The sequence below is a fragment of the Suricata suricatta genome, chromosome 7 (genome assembly GCF_006229205.1).
Source record: "Suricata suricatta isolate VVHF042 chromosome 7, meerkat_22Aug2017_6uvM2_HiC, whole genome shotgun sequence".
NCBI classification, from domain to species: Eukaryota; Metazoa; Chordata; class Mammalia; order Carnivora; family Herpestidae; genus Suricata; species Suricata suricatta.
The window spans coordinates 51,583,770-51,604,132 of record NC_043706.1 but is presented as its reverse complement, the minus strand read 5'-3'; the positions used below and the strand labels follow the sequence as shown (position 1 = coordinate 51,604,132).

General features: G+C 36.7%; 1 protein-coding gene across 3 annotated transcripts in view; it reads left to right on the top strand.

Moving 5' to 3' along the window:
* COL21A1 (collagen type XXI alpha 1 chain) overlaps window positions 1-20,363 on the top strand; it is a 183,771-nt gene that overhangs the window by 135,180 nt on the left and 28,228 nt on the right. For all 3 annotated transcript variants that reach the window (XM_029945443.1, XM_029945442.1, XM_029945444.1), the window contains exon 17: window positions 7,084-7,137. In XM_029945443.1, coding sequence (XP_029801303.1) covers window positions 7,084-7,137 — 54 coding nt within the window. The remainder of the gene's footprint in view (window positions 1-7,083; window positions 7,138-20,363) is intronic.

The window sequence follows — 20,363 nt, the reverse complement described above, 5'->3', positions numbered from 1 at the left end:
TAAAAAACCCTTTTTTTTGGGCTACATTTCGTTTTTTTTTCCCCTCAGTACGTTTAAAAATATTAAATCTATTCTCCCTTGATTTCAGGTAATTTCATTGTAATACCTGAGATTATTTTGTCTTGTCAATTTTTTTTACATCTGAAAATGCTTGTATAATATTAATCCAGGTTATAGCATTTTGTTGCAGTTTTTTTCTGCCTTATGTTTATTTTTGTGTGAGGGAAAGTTACTGAAATGTTTGGGTTCTCATTTTCCGTTTTTTATTTAGTAGTTTTGTTTGAATATTGTCTACGGATTTTCTCAATTTGAATGTTTTATGTATGTACAGACCTATAATAATAGGGGTGTAAAAGTTTGAGTGGCTTACTAGGCTTCTTATTTCTAGAGCATCTCCTTTTTATGTATAGTGAAGTTAGATTTTTATTTAATTATTTATTTTATAATTATTTATTAGAGTGTGGGAGAGGAGCAGAGAGAGAGAGGGTCTTTTTCAGTGTTTATTTATTTTGAGAGAGAGAGAGAGCATGAGCTGGGGAGGGACAGAGAGAGGGGGAGGCAGAGGATCTGAAGCAGGTTTGCACTGGCAGCAGCAAGCCTGATGCGGGGCTCGAACTCATAAACCATGAGATCATGACCTGAGCCGACGTTGGACATTCAACAGAATGAGCCACCTAGGTACCCCTACATGTTTACTTAATCAGTAGAATTAATTATTGGGATGGGTTAAGTATGCCTTATGTGGGGAGGTGGAGAAATGAGAAGTATAATGTGTGCATTTAAGGTTACTATGGCACATTTAAGAGTAGATGTCCAGCAAGTAGTTAAATCCTGATAAGGACCTCTATCTCATTTACAGAGGGGAAGGAATGGGAGAGGGAACAGAATTGGAAGGGACTATCCTAGGTTGTAGGAAAGACACCTTTTCACTGTAAAAAAAAAAAAAAGGAAGGAAAGAAAGAAGGAAGGAAGGAAGAAATGAAGGAAGAAGGAGGAAGAAGAGAAGGCGAAAATAAAGAGAATGGGTAGATGTAAATTCAGGATAGTTTGTTGGTTTGGTGGCAAGATGTTTGACTTCTGTTTCCTCTAAGGAAGTGCAAATTGTCACCTGTTGAGAGATGTAAAATATAGGTTCTGTTGATTGGACAACTTTTGACTTAGCTCTGTGGAAAATGTGGTACTGAGGAGACTGAGAAAATCTAGAAGCTGCACCGAAGTGTAGCTCAGGCTGGAAGTTACTCTCTGTGTGACGGTGGTACTGTGTTCTCGCTCCCATTGCTATACTTCGAAGCCCGAGAGTGGGTCTGAGGAGGCCTTCGGTTTGATTTACTCACTATTAAGGCTTGCATAAGCAAGTAGAGTGGATGAACAGTGAGGCAAGGGTATAAGAATTTCAGTTAGCAGTTGAAATACTGAAAAAAATGCTGTCAAAATTGGATGTGGAGAGAAGTGAAATCAGAACCGGACACATGATAGCAGACACAGCTTACTGGATACTTCCTACCTGCCTGGCGCTTGCCCCAGCAGACTATATGCATTCTCCCAGTAATCTCAGAAGTCATTGAACTATAAGTTAAAAAAAAGTATCCTCTTACAGATGAGGAAACTGAAGAATGGGGAGATTAATAACTTGTCTAAGATCATGTCATCATAATTTAATAACCACTGAAAATTTCTTTCACCAAATTGCTGAAAAATCATGTTATAGCCAAATAGTCTTTCACAAATATAGGAAATGATGATGGAACTGTGGACTCTACTGTTTTTGTGACATTTTAGCTAGGTTAAAATATTGACGATCTTTTAAAAAATATTCATTTTTTCTAAATGATAATGTTAAACGTAGCAGTATTGAAAAAATGTAGCCTAAAACAAATCATAAGATAAGGAATTATTGAAACTCCAACTTTTTGGTGACAGTGAAATAACAAACTTTCATGAATCTTCCCTTCTGTGTCTCGAGATGGGCAAGACACTTTCACAAAGCCTCTTATTTTATTTTCTTAAAAAAAGAATTTTGGGAGTTGGGGAGTATTCATGTCACTTAGACATTATGGTCAGATTGAGACAGATTCATTAATTACCTAGAAGTACAGTAAGTTACATGACAGAGCTAGAATGCCAGGATGTTTGTGTGACTCTCCTCTATGCAGGATGGGTCCCAAACGTCTTGTGTATTTATTTGGTGAGCTAGGAGAAGCTTCCCTAGTTCTGTATCTTCAGTGTATCCTTTGGTACACTAGAGATTTGTTTACAAACTAAGAATAAACCATGTAGTAAGATCAAAGTCAAAGTATTTAGTAACAAAGTCAGGAACTACTTCAAAATTTCACTCTATTTTAATGGCCACACACCTGATTTTGAGGGTTGCTATGACCACAAACTAAATTATTCTCCATTCTTTTAATTTTTTGTGGTTAAGTACCAGTGACCACAACATGAAAGGTAATGCACATGCAATGCAAGTTTTACATATCTGTTTTTGGTTGAATTTCCTTCTTAAAAATAACTGCTTTTTGTGGAATAAATCATCTTTGACATTTGCTATAGAAATTGGATTTAGCAATAATGTTTAGCATAGTATCTTTTCAGTTATTTTATATCAAGAAAGAAGTCAATAATAAAATGGCAAAATGATAAATTAGAGCTAAGGGTATGCTATATGCCTTTTCCACCAGCCAAACAAATTAGCATGTGACAGTTCTCCAGGTCATGAAAACAATCGAATGATCAGGTTATGTCACAATACTGCACTTCACAGATTAGTTGTGTACTGCATTTAATTATTTTATGGAAAATGGCCCCCCAAAAATCATCCTTCGTTTCCCAATGAATTATTATCCAGAGAATCAAGAGGATACTTCTAGGTAAAGATAATTTGCCACAGTCTTGTGATAACCAAACTCCATAATTTCACAACAGGAAGTGCTATAGCGCTATCCACAAATGTTTCTCCCCATTTCCTTTATTGTCTTGGAATCAAGTCTTTAAGAATAAATATCCCAGCCCTCCTTCCTTGGTATGATTTGGTTGTTTGTAATGAAGGGGACATAAAGCCTTATGTATAGTCTTATGTTCTATTCAGTACAATTCTAAATATTCTAGGTGATAAAACACTCATGTAGATATGTTTCTTGCCTTCAAAGAATGTACAACCCAGGAAAACAACGCCTATGTAAACTAGATACCTGTTGAACAGCTTAGCTATCAAAAACTCAATGCCAAGTGTAAAACTACGGCGTCACACAGAGAGGTGTTGGTAAGAACAGAATGATGTGTAAGTCTTTTCAGATCTGGGCTAGAGTAGTGGTTCCAATGGCCACTACAGTTGGTTGGAACTGCCAGTTGCTGACATCTGCCCCACACCTATTGAATGAGAAACTCTGGGGTGGAGTCCACAATTTGCAGTCTAACAAATTCTCCAAGAGATTCTTATGCAGCTAGTATGAAAATCACTGCTGTAGATGATAAAGAATAGTGATATTTTGTTCATATGATGATGTAGCATTATGTTTAAGAGCTTAATTATTGATAATACTTGATGATTAGTTAGCATTTAAAAAACTTTCTGCTAATTAAAATAAAATAAGATTGTGTCTTCAGAGAAGTAAAAGGAGACAGATTTTTGTCAGCCGAAGTAGTCATGTAATTCTAGATTACTGGTTTCTACTTTGGACAACTACCCTCCTCCCTTTATATACAGAAGATCTACACTACACATTTGCTTAGCAAGTCACATATGACAGTACCTGGAGGTGTGGGAAGGTAAGTGGCCTAATGACTTAGAGATATGCCACGGCCCCCACATCATCAGAGTAATCGGGACGTGTTAAAACCAAATGCTGGGCTCCACCATCCACTTCTGATTCATTGGGTCTGAAATTCTGTACTTTGAAGTTCCCACATGAAGTGAGGCTGAGCTGGCCGATGTGGGGGATGAATCGTCCTGTTAATCCCAATGTTTAGTTTAGATATAGTCATTGCAGCATTTTCCTGTTTGATTAGGTCCTATCATATCCCTTTTCTTTAATTTTTCAGACTTTGTAACTTATAGCTTTTAAACTTAGTGGATCCTATATGTATCTTTGTTTCTCTGACATTTTCATAACTTTTCTGTAGAACCATTGGGCCAGCAGTATCTCCCCTCCCAATGTGGTTAATTTACAGGAAACATCATTCTTTGCTCCCTCTGTTGTCAGCTGTCAGCTGGTGTTTGTAAATAAAATTGGAACAGATGAAATATTTGGCTTTTGCTGGTATTTCACTGTGGTTATGAAATGCAAGAATTCATAAAAGAGGGCGAACACTGTTTCCATAATGTGAGATGGTTGAATTTCTTTTTCTAAGTGCTGATTATGTTAGCCAGGTTTTATTGGGTCTTCCTTTTGTGGTTCATTTCCTACAGTTTTGGGAAATTCATTAGAATATGAAACTCTGGAAAACAATGTTGGCATATGCATCAGTACATGTATTCTGAGACTCTTTCACTCTTAGAACTGTTTCCACTCAGGCATTTGAAGCATTTACAAGAAAAATGCTTTTGTTTTACTTTCTTGCTCTCATGTAGAATGAAATGTTTTCTCTGTTAGAAAGCAAAGTGTGGCATAATTGCAGAGAACTTTGCTTGTTATGATGCAACACTTGGCTGAACAGAAAACAAACTCATGGTTTTTGTGACTGTAAGGTTTCAGAAAGCCTAAATGTTTGAGACTGTGCCCATCTGTGTCTGTGTGTATTTTAGGAGGCTTCTCCCCCACAGCCCCGTATGTGTCTCTAGGCAGTTTAATAGCTGTATTCATCTGTAAATCTGATATATTTTAGAAATAAATTCAGCTAATATTTATAAGCATAGTATCATACACTTTTGTATACACTGGCATTTTGGGAAAAACTTTGAGGATGCTAAAAGGGAGGAGTAAAATAAGATCCTTAAATAATTTGAACATAGTAATTTAAAGGCATATAATTGAAAACTAGGATAGTTTTTATAGCTATCTAAAAATAAGCATTTTAAACATCTAAAATGTCTATTTTAAGTAGGTAGGTACCCTTGGGCACCTGGGTCAGTTAGTTAAGTTTCCAACTTCAGCCCAGGTCATGATCTCCAGTTCATGGGCTCTGTGCTGACAGCTCAGAGCCTGGAGCCTGCTTCTGATTTTGTCTCCCTCTCTCTCTCTCTGCCCCTCGCCAGCTCACTTTCTGCATCTCTTAAAAATAAGTAAACATTAAAATTAAAAAAAATAGGTAGATAGTAAATGAAAGTGTCAGATAATTTCAAATAATAACCTATAAATAATTTCATTTAATGAAAGCTCTATTTTTGTTAAATTTTGTTTTACATTTATTTATTTTTGAGAGACAGAGCGTGAATAGGGGAGGGGCAGAGAGAGAGACAAAATCTGAAGCAGGCTCCAGGCTCTGAGCTAGCAGTCAGCACAGAGCCTGATGCGGGGCTCAAACCCACGAACGTGAGATCTGACCTGAGCCAAAGTCAGATGTTCGACCGACTCAGCCACCCAGGCACCCCTATTTTTGTTTGAAAATGCAACTGTTGCTGCAAGGTCAAATTAGAATGATCAGTTCTTATAGATCTGAAAGTATGTTCTAATCCATTGGGTCCAGTTCAACAAAATGATCAATTTTAAAGGAAAAAGGAAAATAAAAATAAGTAGGAAAGGATTGATATAATCCTTGGTCACATTTACTTTGGTGATAAGAATAATGTCCTACTCTTCTAAGAAAGAATATATAGTACCAGAGGTATTTTATAAATTAACTCAATTATCGGCTGCCATATATAGATTTGGTATTTATATAGTCACTTTATGAATTTCAGAATAAGTTATTTGATGCCAGGAAGAGTTAAAATCCATGATCTAGAAGTGATTTTTAAATTTCATTTATATTTTATATAATCCCTTTTTCTTTTTTATTTCTCCATTGAGTATTAGAAGATTTTTAAATTCTGGATACTAATTTGCTAATTTTTGCTAATATTTGTTATTATATGCAAATATATTATTCTAATCTGTAGTCTGTCTTTTGACTTTTAAAATATCTTTTGACAGGCAGTTATATTTTAATGTAATCCAGTAATTATTTTTATTATGATTTGTTTTATTACATTTTACTTTAAAAATTCTTCTCTGCCCTGAAATTTTAAATGTAGTTTCTTAGTTTCCTTTTAAAAATTCCTTTTCAAATATTTAAAGTACTGTTTTTTATACCTTCATCTTCATTTCCTCTCTATGTATGTGTGTGCATGTGTCACTATTCAATTCTATTTTTCTAAATGATACTTAATAGTCCAAATACCATTTGGACTATTGCAATTACAATTCAGTTCCAGATACTGAAGTTATTGAAGGCAGTTTTGGGCCGCTCTTTCTAGGGATCTTGTCTCCTTCCCGGGTCAGGGCTGCATACTGTTAACGCCCATAGCTGGATAAGCATTCAGGAACAGATTCATTTCACCCTCTTGGAATTTTTCTAGATTGTCTATATTTTGGTAAATCCTTCTTCTATTTAAATCCTATAATTGTTTTGCCAAATTACAACAAAATTCTCCTTGGGAATTCTATTGAAATTGCATTAAATTTTGATTAATTTGGAGGCATCTAACATCTTTATGCTATGAGGACTTTATAGCTTCAAGACTATGAATGAGTTTTTGTATCCACAAAGAGGACATATATCTCCTTTTATTTAGGCTTTTTACCTAATTCATTAATGGAAATCTGTAATTATGCATAAAAAATCCTGTATTCTTGTTAGAATTTTTCTTAGTCAAAGTTTTGTTTGCTATTTTATTATTATTTTTTAACTTAGTTTTTAATTGAAGTATCACTGACATGCAGTGTTCTAGACAGTTTCAGGTGTACAACATAGTGATTCAACACTTCTGTATATTAGGCTGTACTCGCCGTTAAGTTTAGTTGCTGTCTGTCACCACACTGCATTATTAACAATCTAGAAGTAATTTTTATGTTTGTTTCTAACATGCTTTAATATTCACTGCTACATACTATTGTTCTAAAAGCATGCCTGAAAATGGAATTCTATTTTTTTTTTAATCTTTAAAAGGGAGAAGTCGGACCTCCAGGTGCTCCAGGTCTGGATGGATCACGGGGAGAGCCTGTGAGTACCTTCTTAACTCTGTTCTAAAGGATGAGGTTCTTTTCCTGTCATGAAAGGCTTTGACTAAGTCCTCCTATCAGATGCCCTGTTCCTGTTCAGTGACTTCCAGCCTGAGATGTTGTGACAGCTCTTTATGGAACATTGTAAAATATTGAACTACTTAATCCTTTTTTACAAAACAGGAAGGATGCTGCCAGCAGACAGTTCATGTGCTGTATGAATTATGGTCTCGAGCACTCACATCTACACAAACAAATGGTTAATATGAATAACAAGGTCCGTTGCTAAGCCTTTAGTCAATGTCACTTTGTCACTGGCTCATGGTTATGTAGTCTGCTCTCTGGGATGGTGCCTTCAATAAGAATTGGGGTAAGAAAACATGTGTTGGAGAAAGTACTGGATATGAATCCTGGATATATGTGTTGTTAGCAAGTGTGCCAGAGGACTCCACTTCACTTAGTTTCCACACCTTTTATTCCCACAACTCCCCGCCAATATGATTGGCCAACATTAAAAATTTTTTTTTAACAAAAAAGAACATTTTAAGATTTGTTTATTTTTGAGAGAGAGAGGGAGGGAGGGAGAGAGAGAGAGCGTGCAAGTGGGGGAAGGGCAGAGAGAGAGGGAGACACAAAATCTGAAGCAGACTCCAGGCTTTGAGCTGTTAGCACAGAACCTGATGTGGGCTCAAACCCACAAAAAGTGAGATCATGACCTGAGCCAAGGTCAGATGCTTCCCACACAGGTGCCTGCTGGCCAATATTTAAATATCAGCAGGTCTCATTTTATTGGTCAAGGTTACTTGCTGTTAGGGCATTTGCAGTCTGTCACAGTGTGTTCAGGTGAGCTCTTAGAATCTGAATACCGGACAGAGGAGGGAGAGAGGAATCACCAAAGCTTCTTAAATGGGGTGGATGGATTGAACTCCTCTTAGGATCCCTCAAATATTGATTACGTTCTCATCTTGTGTATTATAATGCATTGGGAAAAGTTCTCTATGCAGCTACTGCCTTCAGGGAGCTTATAATCTAGTAAAAAAAAATGATGCAAATCATTGCCAACCCGTAGCAGTTTTTAGTAAAGGCCACGTAGGGATTTAACATGGAATCTGAAGGCCAGGGATTGAAGATAGTTTCTGCCACATTCCAGCTGTGAAAGCTTGGATAAATCAGTTTGCCTGTCTGAAACTTTGCTCCTTATCTGTAAAGTGTACATACTTAACAATACCTACGTCACTGTGTTGTTGGGAGGCTTACATAGGAAACATGAAAAAAATTGTGAAAACGTGGCACAAATGTGTGGAGTTATCCCAAGTGCAGAAGTAGTAAGGGAATCTTGTATCATGAGGTGATAGAGAAATATTTGGTGAGGAGTTGGGGCTAGATTTTATCTTAAAAGGATAACTGGGAAAGAAAGGAAGACAAGAGGGAGAAAGAATATAAGTGAAGACACACTGGCAGAATGGTTGAGTATGTACCCAAGAAATGATGAAATGATCTTTTTTTTTTTTTAATAAATGTTTGTTTATTGAGAGAGAGAAAGAGAGAGAGAATCCCAATCAGGCTCCACGGTGTCAGTGCGGAGCCTGATACAGGCTCAGTCTTAGTAAGTGTGAGATAGTGACCTGAGCAGAAACCAAGAGTGGATGCTTAACTGGGTAAGTCACCCATGTGCCCTATGATGAACTGATCTTAAGGAGGCCCTGAGGCTGCACTGAGAGGTCCTTGCTGGATGGCAGGAAGTGAAGTTGGAAAGTTAGAATCATAATATGGAGATCTCAACTCCAGTTCAGAAAGTTAACTTTTTTCACTTGCCATGGAAATTATGTGGGAAAACAAGAGTAATGTGATATAAAATCGTGCTTTAGAGGCAGCTGTGAGCTCCTGATAGATTCAGGATGGATTGAAAGGAGAAGATACTGGAATCAAGACATCAGTTTGCTAACTATTTTGACAGACTGCACGGGCAAAATAAGGCCTCAGCTAGGGTGTGAATTGGAATGGAGTGTGAGCACAGGATTTCTGACTCAGAATTTTTTATTATTCAGGAAGAATTCTAAGACTTGGTAACTGGATATGAGACTGGGTATGTTTATTCGTATTTCAGAAAGAATATAAAGTGTATGCATGCATGTACATGAACACAGGGACAGGGGAAGGGAAGACAGGTGAGAGAAAGAGAAAGTTCAAAAGAGAAGAGGGAAATAAGAGACAACTGAAATGAAAACCAGGTTATAATTTGAGTTGATTGTGTTCTAAGTCTTTGAGTCAGTTTCTTGGAATTTGTGACTCTTTTACCCTAGAAACAATGATAGAAAGGGCAGACTGACCAAGTCTAAACGTGAATCATAATGCAATGTGAGCAGCATATATTTACTTTAAAAATAATACTATTGGGATCTTGGTAATTAAACCAGATAGAATAAGCAGGAAATTAGGAGCCCTCAGGGGCTGTTTTCATCTCCCACGGATTTCTGTTCCTTACAGCAGCCAGAAGCAGATGCCCATTTGTGTTTTCTTCTGTCCTGTCTGCTCCCATTTTGTTCAAGATTTACCTTCATCTAGAACTTTTGCAGTAGGATAAAATTCCATCACAGGCAGTGTGGCCCTTCTGATTTAAACCTTTGCTTTCCTTGCTCCCTTCCTACATTCACTGCGTTCCCAGAATGTGTAAGTCATTGGTTTTAGTGAGGGAAGCAGGGGGACTGCCCATGGGGCCATACAGACTCACAGCAGAGATAGTCAGTCAAGGGATAAAGAAACAAAGGCCATTACACAGTTCTAAGAAAGGCAAGCAAGGCGCTGGGACAGGTAATCATGGTAGTGGGACAGTGGAAGTATTTGGAACGTAATCTCTTCTAAACCATCCACATAGAAGATTGGGAGTTGCCGGAAGAAACTCTTCAGACTCTCTCCAGTTATATCCCACCAGATCAGGGAACGCAAAGACGGTGGTCCCTTGCCCCTTCTCTCCCTCTGTTTCTCTTTCCTGCCGGCCGCTGGAGAGGAAGCCAGGTTTCCCATGCCCAAAGACGTAATTTCTGAGGAAAGCAATTAATAGAGTAAGCATCTAAAATTGGCCCATGTTATCCAGATAGAATTCCCCTGGTCTATATTATTTTACAACAAAGAAAGTAATTACAATTAATTCCTTCCTTTGGCGATTAATGAACACCTGGTTGTTAGAACTAACATCCTGGGAAGAATGATCTCTACCGTTTGTGGAAAAGTTCTGAAAGCAGGAGAAAATGGGAGTTTTCATGTTTGGTAGTGCAAAGAAATGAACAGGTTTCCATTGCATGTGGATGCTAGTTGTAAGTGTTTATAATGACTGATTTGGCCCCACTAAAAAGGATATGTTCACTTTATTTGTTTTATAATGTGCAGCCAAAAAAATTAATGGAGCTTAAGTTAGAAGGACAGAAGCTCTTAGAAAAATGCTTTAAAGCTAATTAAACACAGCTTATAGCAGCCAGAGGATGATTCATCCCTGTAAGCAGATTGATAAATATGAACTCTAACTCCTGGAATTCAAATTGAGGACAAAGGCTGTATTTCATTGGGAAAGGATTATATTGTCTAAAGTATTATAGTGTCTAAAGTACATTCAAATGTTCATACTTTGAATCTTATTTTTTAATTTTTTTAATGTTTTATTTATTTTTGAGAAAGAGAGAGAGAGAGAGAGAGAGAGAGAGAGAGAGAGAGAGAGAGAGACAGCATGAGCAGTGGAGGGGCAGAGAGAGAGGGAGACACAGAATCAAAGACAGGCTCCAGGCTCTGAGCTGTCAGCACAGAGCCTGACGCGGGGCTCAAACCCATGAACTGTGAGATCATGACCTGAGCTGAAGCCAGACACTCAAATCGACTGAGCCACCCAGATGCCCCCATACTTTGATTTTTAAAGGCCAGTATTGGCCAATTCTATTGGTAATTTAATCCCAAAGCTGATTTACTTTCTAAGTGGCAAATGACACATATTTAACTACAATCCAGGTGACTGTAAACTCAGTTTTAACGCTTGCTGGACTTATTATAAATGGTTTCAACCACGTAATACTGTGGTGTTTAAGGGTTATAATCTTGTCATTCGTTGTGGCAGACATTACACTACTCCAGATGTGTAGATTAATTTGTCATGGCGCTGCCCTCAAGCAGTCACATGAGCCAGTAAATAGTTTAGTAGAAATGTTAGGGAGGTAGGTACATGAGGTATTGCAAAGTTGAAGAAGATGTGTATAATGCTACATGAGTTTGGGGTTATCACTTAGCCCAGCTCATTGTTCTTTTCTTTTTAATAATAGCATTATTGAGATATAATTCACATCTTATATAATTCACTTGTTTGCAGCATATAGGGATATATTGCTAAACAAGGTAGTCTCTTGGCCAAATTCTGGAAGATAAATAGGAGTTGGTTAATTACTTAGGCTGGCATGGTAGGAACCTGTAGAATATTCCAAAATGTCAAGGTAAAATAAATTTTGATACTTTAGGAAATGTTGACACTAGTTCAGTCTGCTTAGGATGCATAGAAAGGATGGGATAGAAATAGAAGATGAGGTTGTGAGGGTGGCTAGCCCAAAAGGGTCCACATGTCTGTACTGTTCATACTAAAATCTAAGAGCAGTGGGACCTTTTCAAGGGTTTCGAATAGGTGATTGAGTTGATCAGAATTCGAAAGTTTAAATTTTTTTAAATGTTTCTTTTTGAGAGAGAGACAGAGACAGAGACCAGATCATGAGTGGGAGACAGGTAGAGAGAGAGGGAGACACAGAATCCGAAGCAGGCTCTAGGCTCTGAGCTGTAAGCACAGAGCCCAAAGTCAGACTTGAATTTATGAACCATGAGGTCACGACCTGAGCTGAGGTCAGATGCTTAACCGACTAAGTCACCCAAGCACCCTCAGATTCAGAAGTTTTAGAGAGATGACTCTGACAGCAGAAAAGAGAAGGGATAAAGGTAAGCTGAGGTAGAGGACAGAGCCTGGCGGCAGTCTAACTGGGCCCTGTCCCAGCTACAACTGGGGCAGGAACATTCAGAGTTGGGAGCAGTGGGTGGGACTGGTTTGACATGAACAGAAAGGGGGACCAGCAGGTTTTGAGGATCGATTGAATGTGTCACTGAACGATGAAAATGGATGACTCTCAAAGTCCTACTGCATGGATGGTAGCATATGGAGACCAAGCAATAAACAGGAAAGAGCAAGAAGAATCAGTTTGTGCAAGGGGGGGTGGAGGGGGAGAATCCTACGATATTTTCCAATGGGACATAGCTGAATAATAACAAAGACATTTAAATAGGTGCCCTATGTTTCGGGTACTGAGAAAAAAATAGAGATATACAAATGGAGACTTATACAATTCCAGTAAGAAATAGTGGGTCAGATTCAAGGAAATTACAGGTGAATTTTGTGAATACTAGGGTGTAGTAGGATGAAAAATGCCCACCCCCGCCCAAGATAATCAGACTCTCTAATGCCTGAAACCTGCAAATGTTATCTTACTTGAATAAGGGGTCTTTGTAGATGTGATTAAACTAGGATATGGTGATGGGGAAATTCTCCTGGACTGAGGGGTGGCTGATCCAAGTTGAAAGGCCCTGAGACAGAACTGAAGTTTCACAGCGGCAGCAGTGAGAACATGGCAGCTGAGGTTGGAGTGATGCAGCCACAACTCAATGAATGCTAACAGCAACCAGAAATTGGAAGAGACAGGGAATGGATTCTCCCCTAGAGCCTCTGGGGGGAGTGCAACCCTGTCAAGCCCTGGACTTCAGATGCTGGCCTCCAGAAATGTGAGAGAATAAAATTCTGTTGTTTCAAAAGACCGAGTCTGAGGTGATTTTTTTACAGCAGCCGCAGGAAGGTAGTGCACGGGGCTTGTCATCTATTCATTGTGGAACGGACCCGTGCCAAAGGGTCCGTGAGCACATGTGGATACCTGTCACACACTTGGTAGCACATATACTGATCAAAACCATTTGATGAAAGCAAGTAGCTAGATAGGTTTCAGTGACAGTTTTGTTAAAAGCAAGGCTCCTCAGCTACTAATAACTTCTGATTCAGAAATTTTGCTGAATTTCCAAGTGGTTTTAAAACCTTAATTCATCCACTTCTCATTTTTCTACATTTTTGCTTCCCTCAATTTGGTTACTTTTAGCCCATAGGTCTTGCACAATTGGAACAGTTTAAATGTCTGATACTTAATCTACTATGTCTATAAACTGTATAAAATGTATATACATTTAAACGTAGCTTAAAAAATGTGATACTATATGAATGTCTATGTATAAGAAATAATCTGCGTGATAAACACATGGCTTAATCCTGTTTTGGTTATTTGGCTTATTTTTTCCCCAGGTTGGTTTTTGATGTCTGTTATGTACCATTTTTGTTTCTCTGTATTTTATTTTCTCCCTTGAGCATCCGTTGTTTTTGTAATACATTATAAAAGAAAATTAAGGCTTGGATTTTGAGTGTTTTACAGTGTTTCATTTCTTTTTTTAAAAATATGTTAATATTGTCAGATGACATTTTCAGTTTTGTGCCAAGGAATAGAGAACAACCGGATTGCTTCAAGGAATCCTCATGTGTTCTCACAGATCACTCTGATTTTATCTTGGGCAGTTATGTGGATGGGGTGACAGGGGACCAGCGTACCCAATTCACTTAGTTGAAAAACAAAAACTGGAAGCATTCATGTTTGACCAAGTAAACTTTTAGGCCAATTATCATGTTGACCAGCTGCTTTGCCATGGCCAGTTGCTGCTGGCCAAATGATCTGCAACGGTTCTTCATCACCACTCTTCCTGTCCCGGTGCTCAGTCCTGGTGGCGCGGTGTATTTACAGTAACATCTTTCCTCAGACGGTCTGAGCCGCTTGTTTGCTAGTCCTCTCCCTGATCAGCCAGCCCCGTGCAGCTCACGGTGAAGATGTGTAGGCAGAGCCTGCATTCCTCTCTTTGATCCCAGATCCCTGGGGCTCCATGAGCATGAGAGAAAGGATGACACATTTTCTGGAACTATGCAGGTGAGCACACGTTTCTACAATAAGGATGTGTTAAGCCTTTTTTAATTCTGGAAATGTTTGCCGTATCATATTTCTAGGAATGAGTTTGTGGCATTCATATACTATATTTGAAGACATTGGCTCAGAGAGGTTTTTGTTTCCTTTGCTCATGTCTTTCGAATATTTGCTAAATCCCATATTGTGCTTGTGTATATGGTGCAGTGTTAGCTGCTGAACTGGTGCAAGTCATCATGTACTTAAGAGACAAGTAGGTGTTTTGTTTATTTGCCTTTTCTCTGGTATGATGATTTGACTTGTCATTTTTCTGGTTATAAGCCAAAGACATCCATAAAATTCTTGGGGGAAAGTTAATGTTGTAAGGCTATGGTGGTTTCCCATGTGGAATAATTCACTTTATTATAATAGTAATGTGGAGGTATTTATATTTACCTGCTTGACTCTATTTTTTTATTTATATTGAGAAGCAACGTTAAGAAGGGAAAAACCCAAGTTCTGTTTTTGTTCCAATTTGATTTGCATTTGAGTGACAAGTTTTTAAAAGTCTTCTGTACAGATTTGTAACATATTTTTCCCCCTCATCTTTCAGGCACCAGGAATGGCACATCCTTGGTATGTGTTGAATGAAACAAGCTTAACCCGATGTTTCCTGAGAATTTCACATGACGTTTCTTAGTATGAAGGCAGCTCACATTTAACAACTTAGATTTGAAAAATTGAATTGTATTTATTATTGTAATAATCCCCAGTTTTATGTTTTAAAACTGATTGAGAGTAACTCTCAGAATGAAATTTGAAGTTTGGTCTTATCTAAATTAAATAATGGACAAAAATCTGATGTATCTGCAGGAGTGATTAATTTTGTAAGTAGTATTTGCTACTTTTTGGTTTCCCAAAATAAGGCTTTTGGCTGTGTAGTGACTATGAAAATATTGTCTTTTTCTTTAAACATAAAAAGCATTATCTGTTTAAATTAGTTAGTAATATCCCACCAGATTTAACAAAGGATTCACTTAATTCTTTCCATGATTCATTAGGATAGTAAATCAGACCACCATCAAACAACTTTAATAAAGTGACTTTGTGTATTTTAAATTTGGGAGCTCTGTGTATAATTATGGTACTGATCATTTTTCTGATTGTTCTGAGGAAATCTTTTAAATATATTCTTTGTAAAATTATTGATTCACATTAAAATGTATTTATTTCAGTCTTTCTCTTGTTTATTCATTTCCTTATAATTTGAAAAGGCTTTCTCAAATTTGGAAACAACAAGAACAATGAATGTAATTGAATATATGAAATGGTGCATAATTAGTTCTTGGAATGGGTAACATATCTGATGGGTAACTAGAATCTTCTTGTTGCTTAGGTAGGCTCAGTGTTCTCACCAAATGGGGATTGATTACATCCACCTCTGTTTTGAAGAGAATGGGTGAGAGGAAGCTTACAGCACCATATGATCAGGATATTTAGTCTAGATTTCAAAGCTTTCAAGACTTTGACTTTAAAATTTTATTCTTTAGTCATAAAGGGAGGCCTGGGGTTGTTTTGTATACTTTGAATCTTTGTTATAAGGTATCATATGATCCTTTTGAATTCGTCCAAATACATTCTGTTTTCAAAGCATGAAAATACAGAATGCCTTGTTAAGACAAGTCATATTTATTTTAATCCTGGATTCATGATCCATATAAGTGGCTATTTTAACAGACAAAATGAGAATGTTTTCCATTGATTCTATTTTCACAAGTGTGGAAACCAATACATTTTTGATGTGGTGTGGAGTGCACACTTTGGTAACTGGATTCTTTTATTCTAAACAGCTCTGGTTTTTATATTTTAAGAAATATTTTCAAAATGCTCAAGTGTGGTTACCACATGGAGTACTAGACTAATATTTGATGCCCCTGAGAACATGAGAAAATCATTTATATTCTCAATATGTGAGGCTATGTTAAAATACAGATGGTGAATATCAGAGAAAGAACACTTAAAAATACTTGTTTATACCAATATGCATTTTTATTTTTGATAGTGAGGTAAGTACCTAATAATTAGGCAATTGATTGCCAATAGTTCTAGGTACTTAGATGGTATAGGAAAATGATTTCTGAAGTGTTCTATTGTTGGAAATGTATGTTTAGTTACATTGTAGCTGCTTTGCTGTTTTAATTTTGGTCCCTAAAAAGATTGTGGCTTTGAAATGCTTTTGGCATAGATAAATAACTCAGGGATTTTAGGGGAAAAAACCCAAAGTATGTTTTAACAAAAGAGTGTATTAATCATGAGTAGACTAGTATTTATGAATATGTTCTAGAAGTCGTGTACTACCCTAATGGTTTACAATGAATTTAATCCAATAGACATTCTCAAATAAGATTGGAATATAAATTTCTTTTCATAATTTTATTAGAACATAGAAACTAGGATTTTTCAATGAAGATCTCTTGCAGGTGGAGTATAAAGAGTGATTTGATAAACTAATACTAAGATCGGGGCAAAGAAGTTTTATGATGATACATTAGTTTTAAGAGTGATGAATAATTTTTTGTGTGTGATAGAATTTTCTACCTTTTTCCTGTCTACATAAAAAGAGTGCACTTAATTCATAGTTTTAGGTGGAATACGGAGAACTTCTGAACAATAGATTTTTTAAAAAAATTTTTTATGTCTTTTATTTATTTTTGAGAGACAGAGAGAGACAGTGCGAGCAAGGGAGGGTCAGAGAGAGAGGGAGACACAGAATCCGAAGCAGGCTCCAGGCTCTGAGCTAGCTGTCAGCACAGAGCCTGAAGCGGGGCTCGAACCCTCGAACCATGCGATCATGACCTGAGCTGAAGCTGGCGCTTAACTGACTGAGCCACCCAGGTGCCCCTAAACAATGGATTTTAAGAATGGATTGACTAATCACACATAAACCAGCATTAGAGAACTTTAGAATTGTTGCGGATTCTCACTGAGATGTAGAGTCAAGTGCTAATATTTGCTAGCAATCATAGAATGTACAGTACTATATCTCGTGGCTTTAGATAGAACAATTATTCTCCAGTTAGAAATAGAAAATTTACTCAATAAACATATTGCACAAAGGTTTATATAAAAAGCCTAAGGTAGGTTAAGACTTAAATACCATTAAAGGCAAGTGAAGATTACCATGAAAGGCTTAGTAGTAAGACTTTTAATGAAGGGTTAAAAATTAGTGGGAAAATGATTTATAGTTGTTTTTGATCAGAGAGGCATAAAGTGGATTAAGAGAAAATTTAATTGGTAGATAATCATAAACAAAACACTCTTTGATGACTATTCTAGCTTAACACCCCAATGCAAGAGTCTCTTTTTTTCTTTTCTTCAGTATACATAGGGCAGTGTTTCTCCAACTCTGATCCAGAGTACCTTATCCAGAATCCCCAGAGATAGTTGTTAAAATTCAGCTTCCGGGCCCATCCCAGTCCGAATGTTTCAGAATTTGGAACTGAAGCCCAGGAAACTGCATTTTTAATGGCTGCCTTATGTATGTCTGATAAAAAATTTGAAAACTAGTGATATAAAGGCTAAGGTACAGGTTAATCAAAATAGAGAAATATGAAGGTAGTAGAAAGACAAAGTTACCTACTCCAGGAGAACTATTAATTTTAGTGACATTAGTAAATGAAAAGGAATTATTATCTACTTCATTATTTTTAAGGTTCTGTGTGCTTTTAATATCTTTCTCTGGCTAAGTAAATTTTAATATTGCCATGGATGATAATATGAAATTATGTTTCCAAATGGATTCAGTGTTCTTGGTGTATTTAAAGTCATTTATTACTTTTTGACAAAACTTCAGAAGCAAATCTGTCTTAGAAAACAGAGATGCATCTACATGCAATTGAATAAGGCTAAAGTTATTTATATGAAGATAGATAAATCCTCACAAAGATAGGAATTTGGCCACTTAAATTTATTTTGTTATATCTTGAATGGATTTTTTAGGTTATTAATTATCCTAGAAATTTACTTTGAAGATGTATAGAGTATTTTAAAAAACAATGTTTAGATCTGATGTGTTACCATTTTTATTTAGAAAACTTATGTTTCTTCTGTTAGGGAGAAATTGGGGAAATGGTGGAGGCTAATCTTGTCAAATGAGAAATTCCTAGGTTTTCTGTCAAGGAAATTGCTTCTTAAACACACAGTCTTGTTCTTCTCCAGACAGGAAGACTGATGCCTTTGTCTAACAGTATCTTCCTTAGCAGTGTGTGAAAAATTATCCATGAGAATAGCCTACTGAGGTGTGAAAACTAAGCTAATATGTTACCCTCTGAGGTCACACTATTTTAGGTTTTTAAAAAAAATTATTTATATTGAGAAAGAGAGAGCGCGTGGGAGTGAGAGCAAGCGTGCATGAGAGAGGGCAGAGACAAAGAGGAGAAAGAATCCCAGGCCGGGTCCATGCTGTCAGAATGGAGTCTGATGTGGGGCTGGATCCTGAGCTGAAATCAAGAGTTAGGTCCCCAAATGACTGAGCTCACATCCAGGCACCCTTGTGGGTTTTTGTTTGTTTGTTTTGTTTTGTTTTAGCCTAATAATAGCCACAACCATTAATATATTTACTTTTTCATTTTGAAAAATAAATATTTAACAGTTGTTTCTTGAATAACTTAAATGGGGGGAATCTTCATTTTTTTTTTTCTGAGGTTTTGAAATATAGAACTCTGGGCAAACTTTTTACTACTTATTGTACATTAAAAAATGTTTAGTGTGTGTGTGTGAGAGAGAGAGAGTGAGAGAGAGAGAGCACGAGTGCGCCTGAGCAGGAGGAGGGGCAGAGAGAGCGGAGAGGGAGACTCCCAAGCAGGCTCCGAGCTATCAGCCCAGAGGCCAATGTGGGGCTCAATCTCATGAACCATGAGATCATGATCTGAGCTGAAATCAAGAGTTGGACGTTTAACTGACTGAGCCACCCAGGCACTTCTATTTATTGTGCATTTTAATTATATTTTATTTATATTTATGTATTATTCATTTATTATATGCTTTATTTAACTTCTCTGAAATAGGCAAAAAATGTAGAAGTTGTACTGTAAATTTCAAAATCTGCCTTCAATTATCCAAATCCCATTCCCATCCCAGAGATAATGGTGGTTATTTATTTACTAAGATTCTTTCCAAACTTATTCTTGTGTATACAAATATATAAACAGAACATTTATACATTTTTAAAATAAAAAGTCATGCCTATTGAAGTTTTATTTCAATTCACAGTATTACAAATGTTCTACCATATCTGGTTATAAGAGAATATAAAATATCTAATTTCATTTATAGCATGGATGATGTATTTCACCTAACTTCTCCTATTAATGTTATATATATATTCCCATATATTATGCAATATTTTAGGGAAGGATGTATTTCTGTAAGTGGAATCACTACTTCTAAATATAGCTTATGCCTTTATTCCTGATTTTAAGCAGAAATGTCTACCGTTTCACCAAGTATGATGTTTACAATTGGTATTCCAATGGATTCAGGTTCCAGTTTACAAAGTTCTAGTCTTATATTCTTAAGAATTTTTAGTAATGCCTGATAAATTGTACAAAATACATTTTTAATACTTTTTAGATGATTTTGTATTGTTTCTCCACTAAACTATTAACAACTTAAGTAAACATATGATATGGATTTATTTCTTAATGTTGAACATTCATTGCATCCTGAAACAAGCCCTCTTAATCATGTTCTACTTCTCTAATACACTGCTATATTCGATTTACTAACATCATAATAAATCCATTTGCGTTTGTATTAACAATTTAGATGAGCTTGGAGGGTTTTTTTTTTAGGTATTATTCTTGACTGTATTTGTTATTAGGGTATGGTGGCCTCATGATTTGAACTTCAATCATCTCCATCTTCATTGCCCTAGAGACATTTAAATAAATTAGAAACTATCTGGTCCTTGGATTTTAGGTAATATTTCTGTGGTAGCCACAATAATGACTCTCTCTGCTCCCACAAGAGATATCTGCATCCTAGTTTGCAGGACATATACCTCACACTGTAAAGGGACTTTGCAGATAAATTCATTGACCTTGAGACGGAGACGTTATCCTATATTATCTGAGTGGGCTCAGTCTAATCCAAAATGATTAGAAGTGGGAGAAGATGGTTAAGAAACAAGTCAAAAAGATTCAACTCCAGAAGAACCTGACCA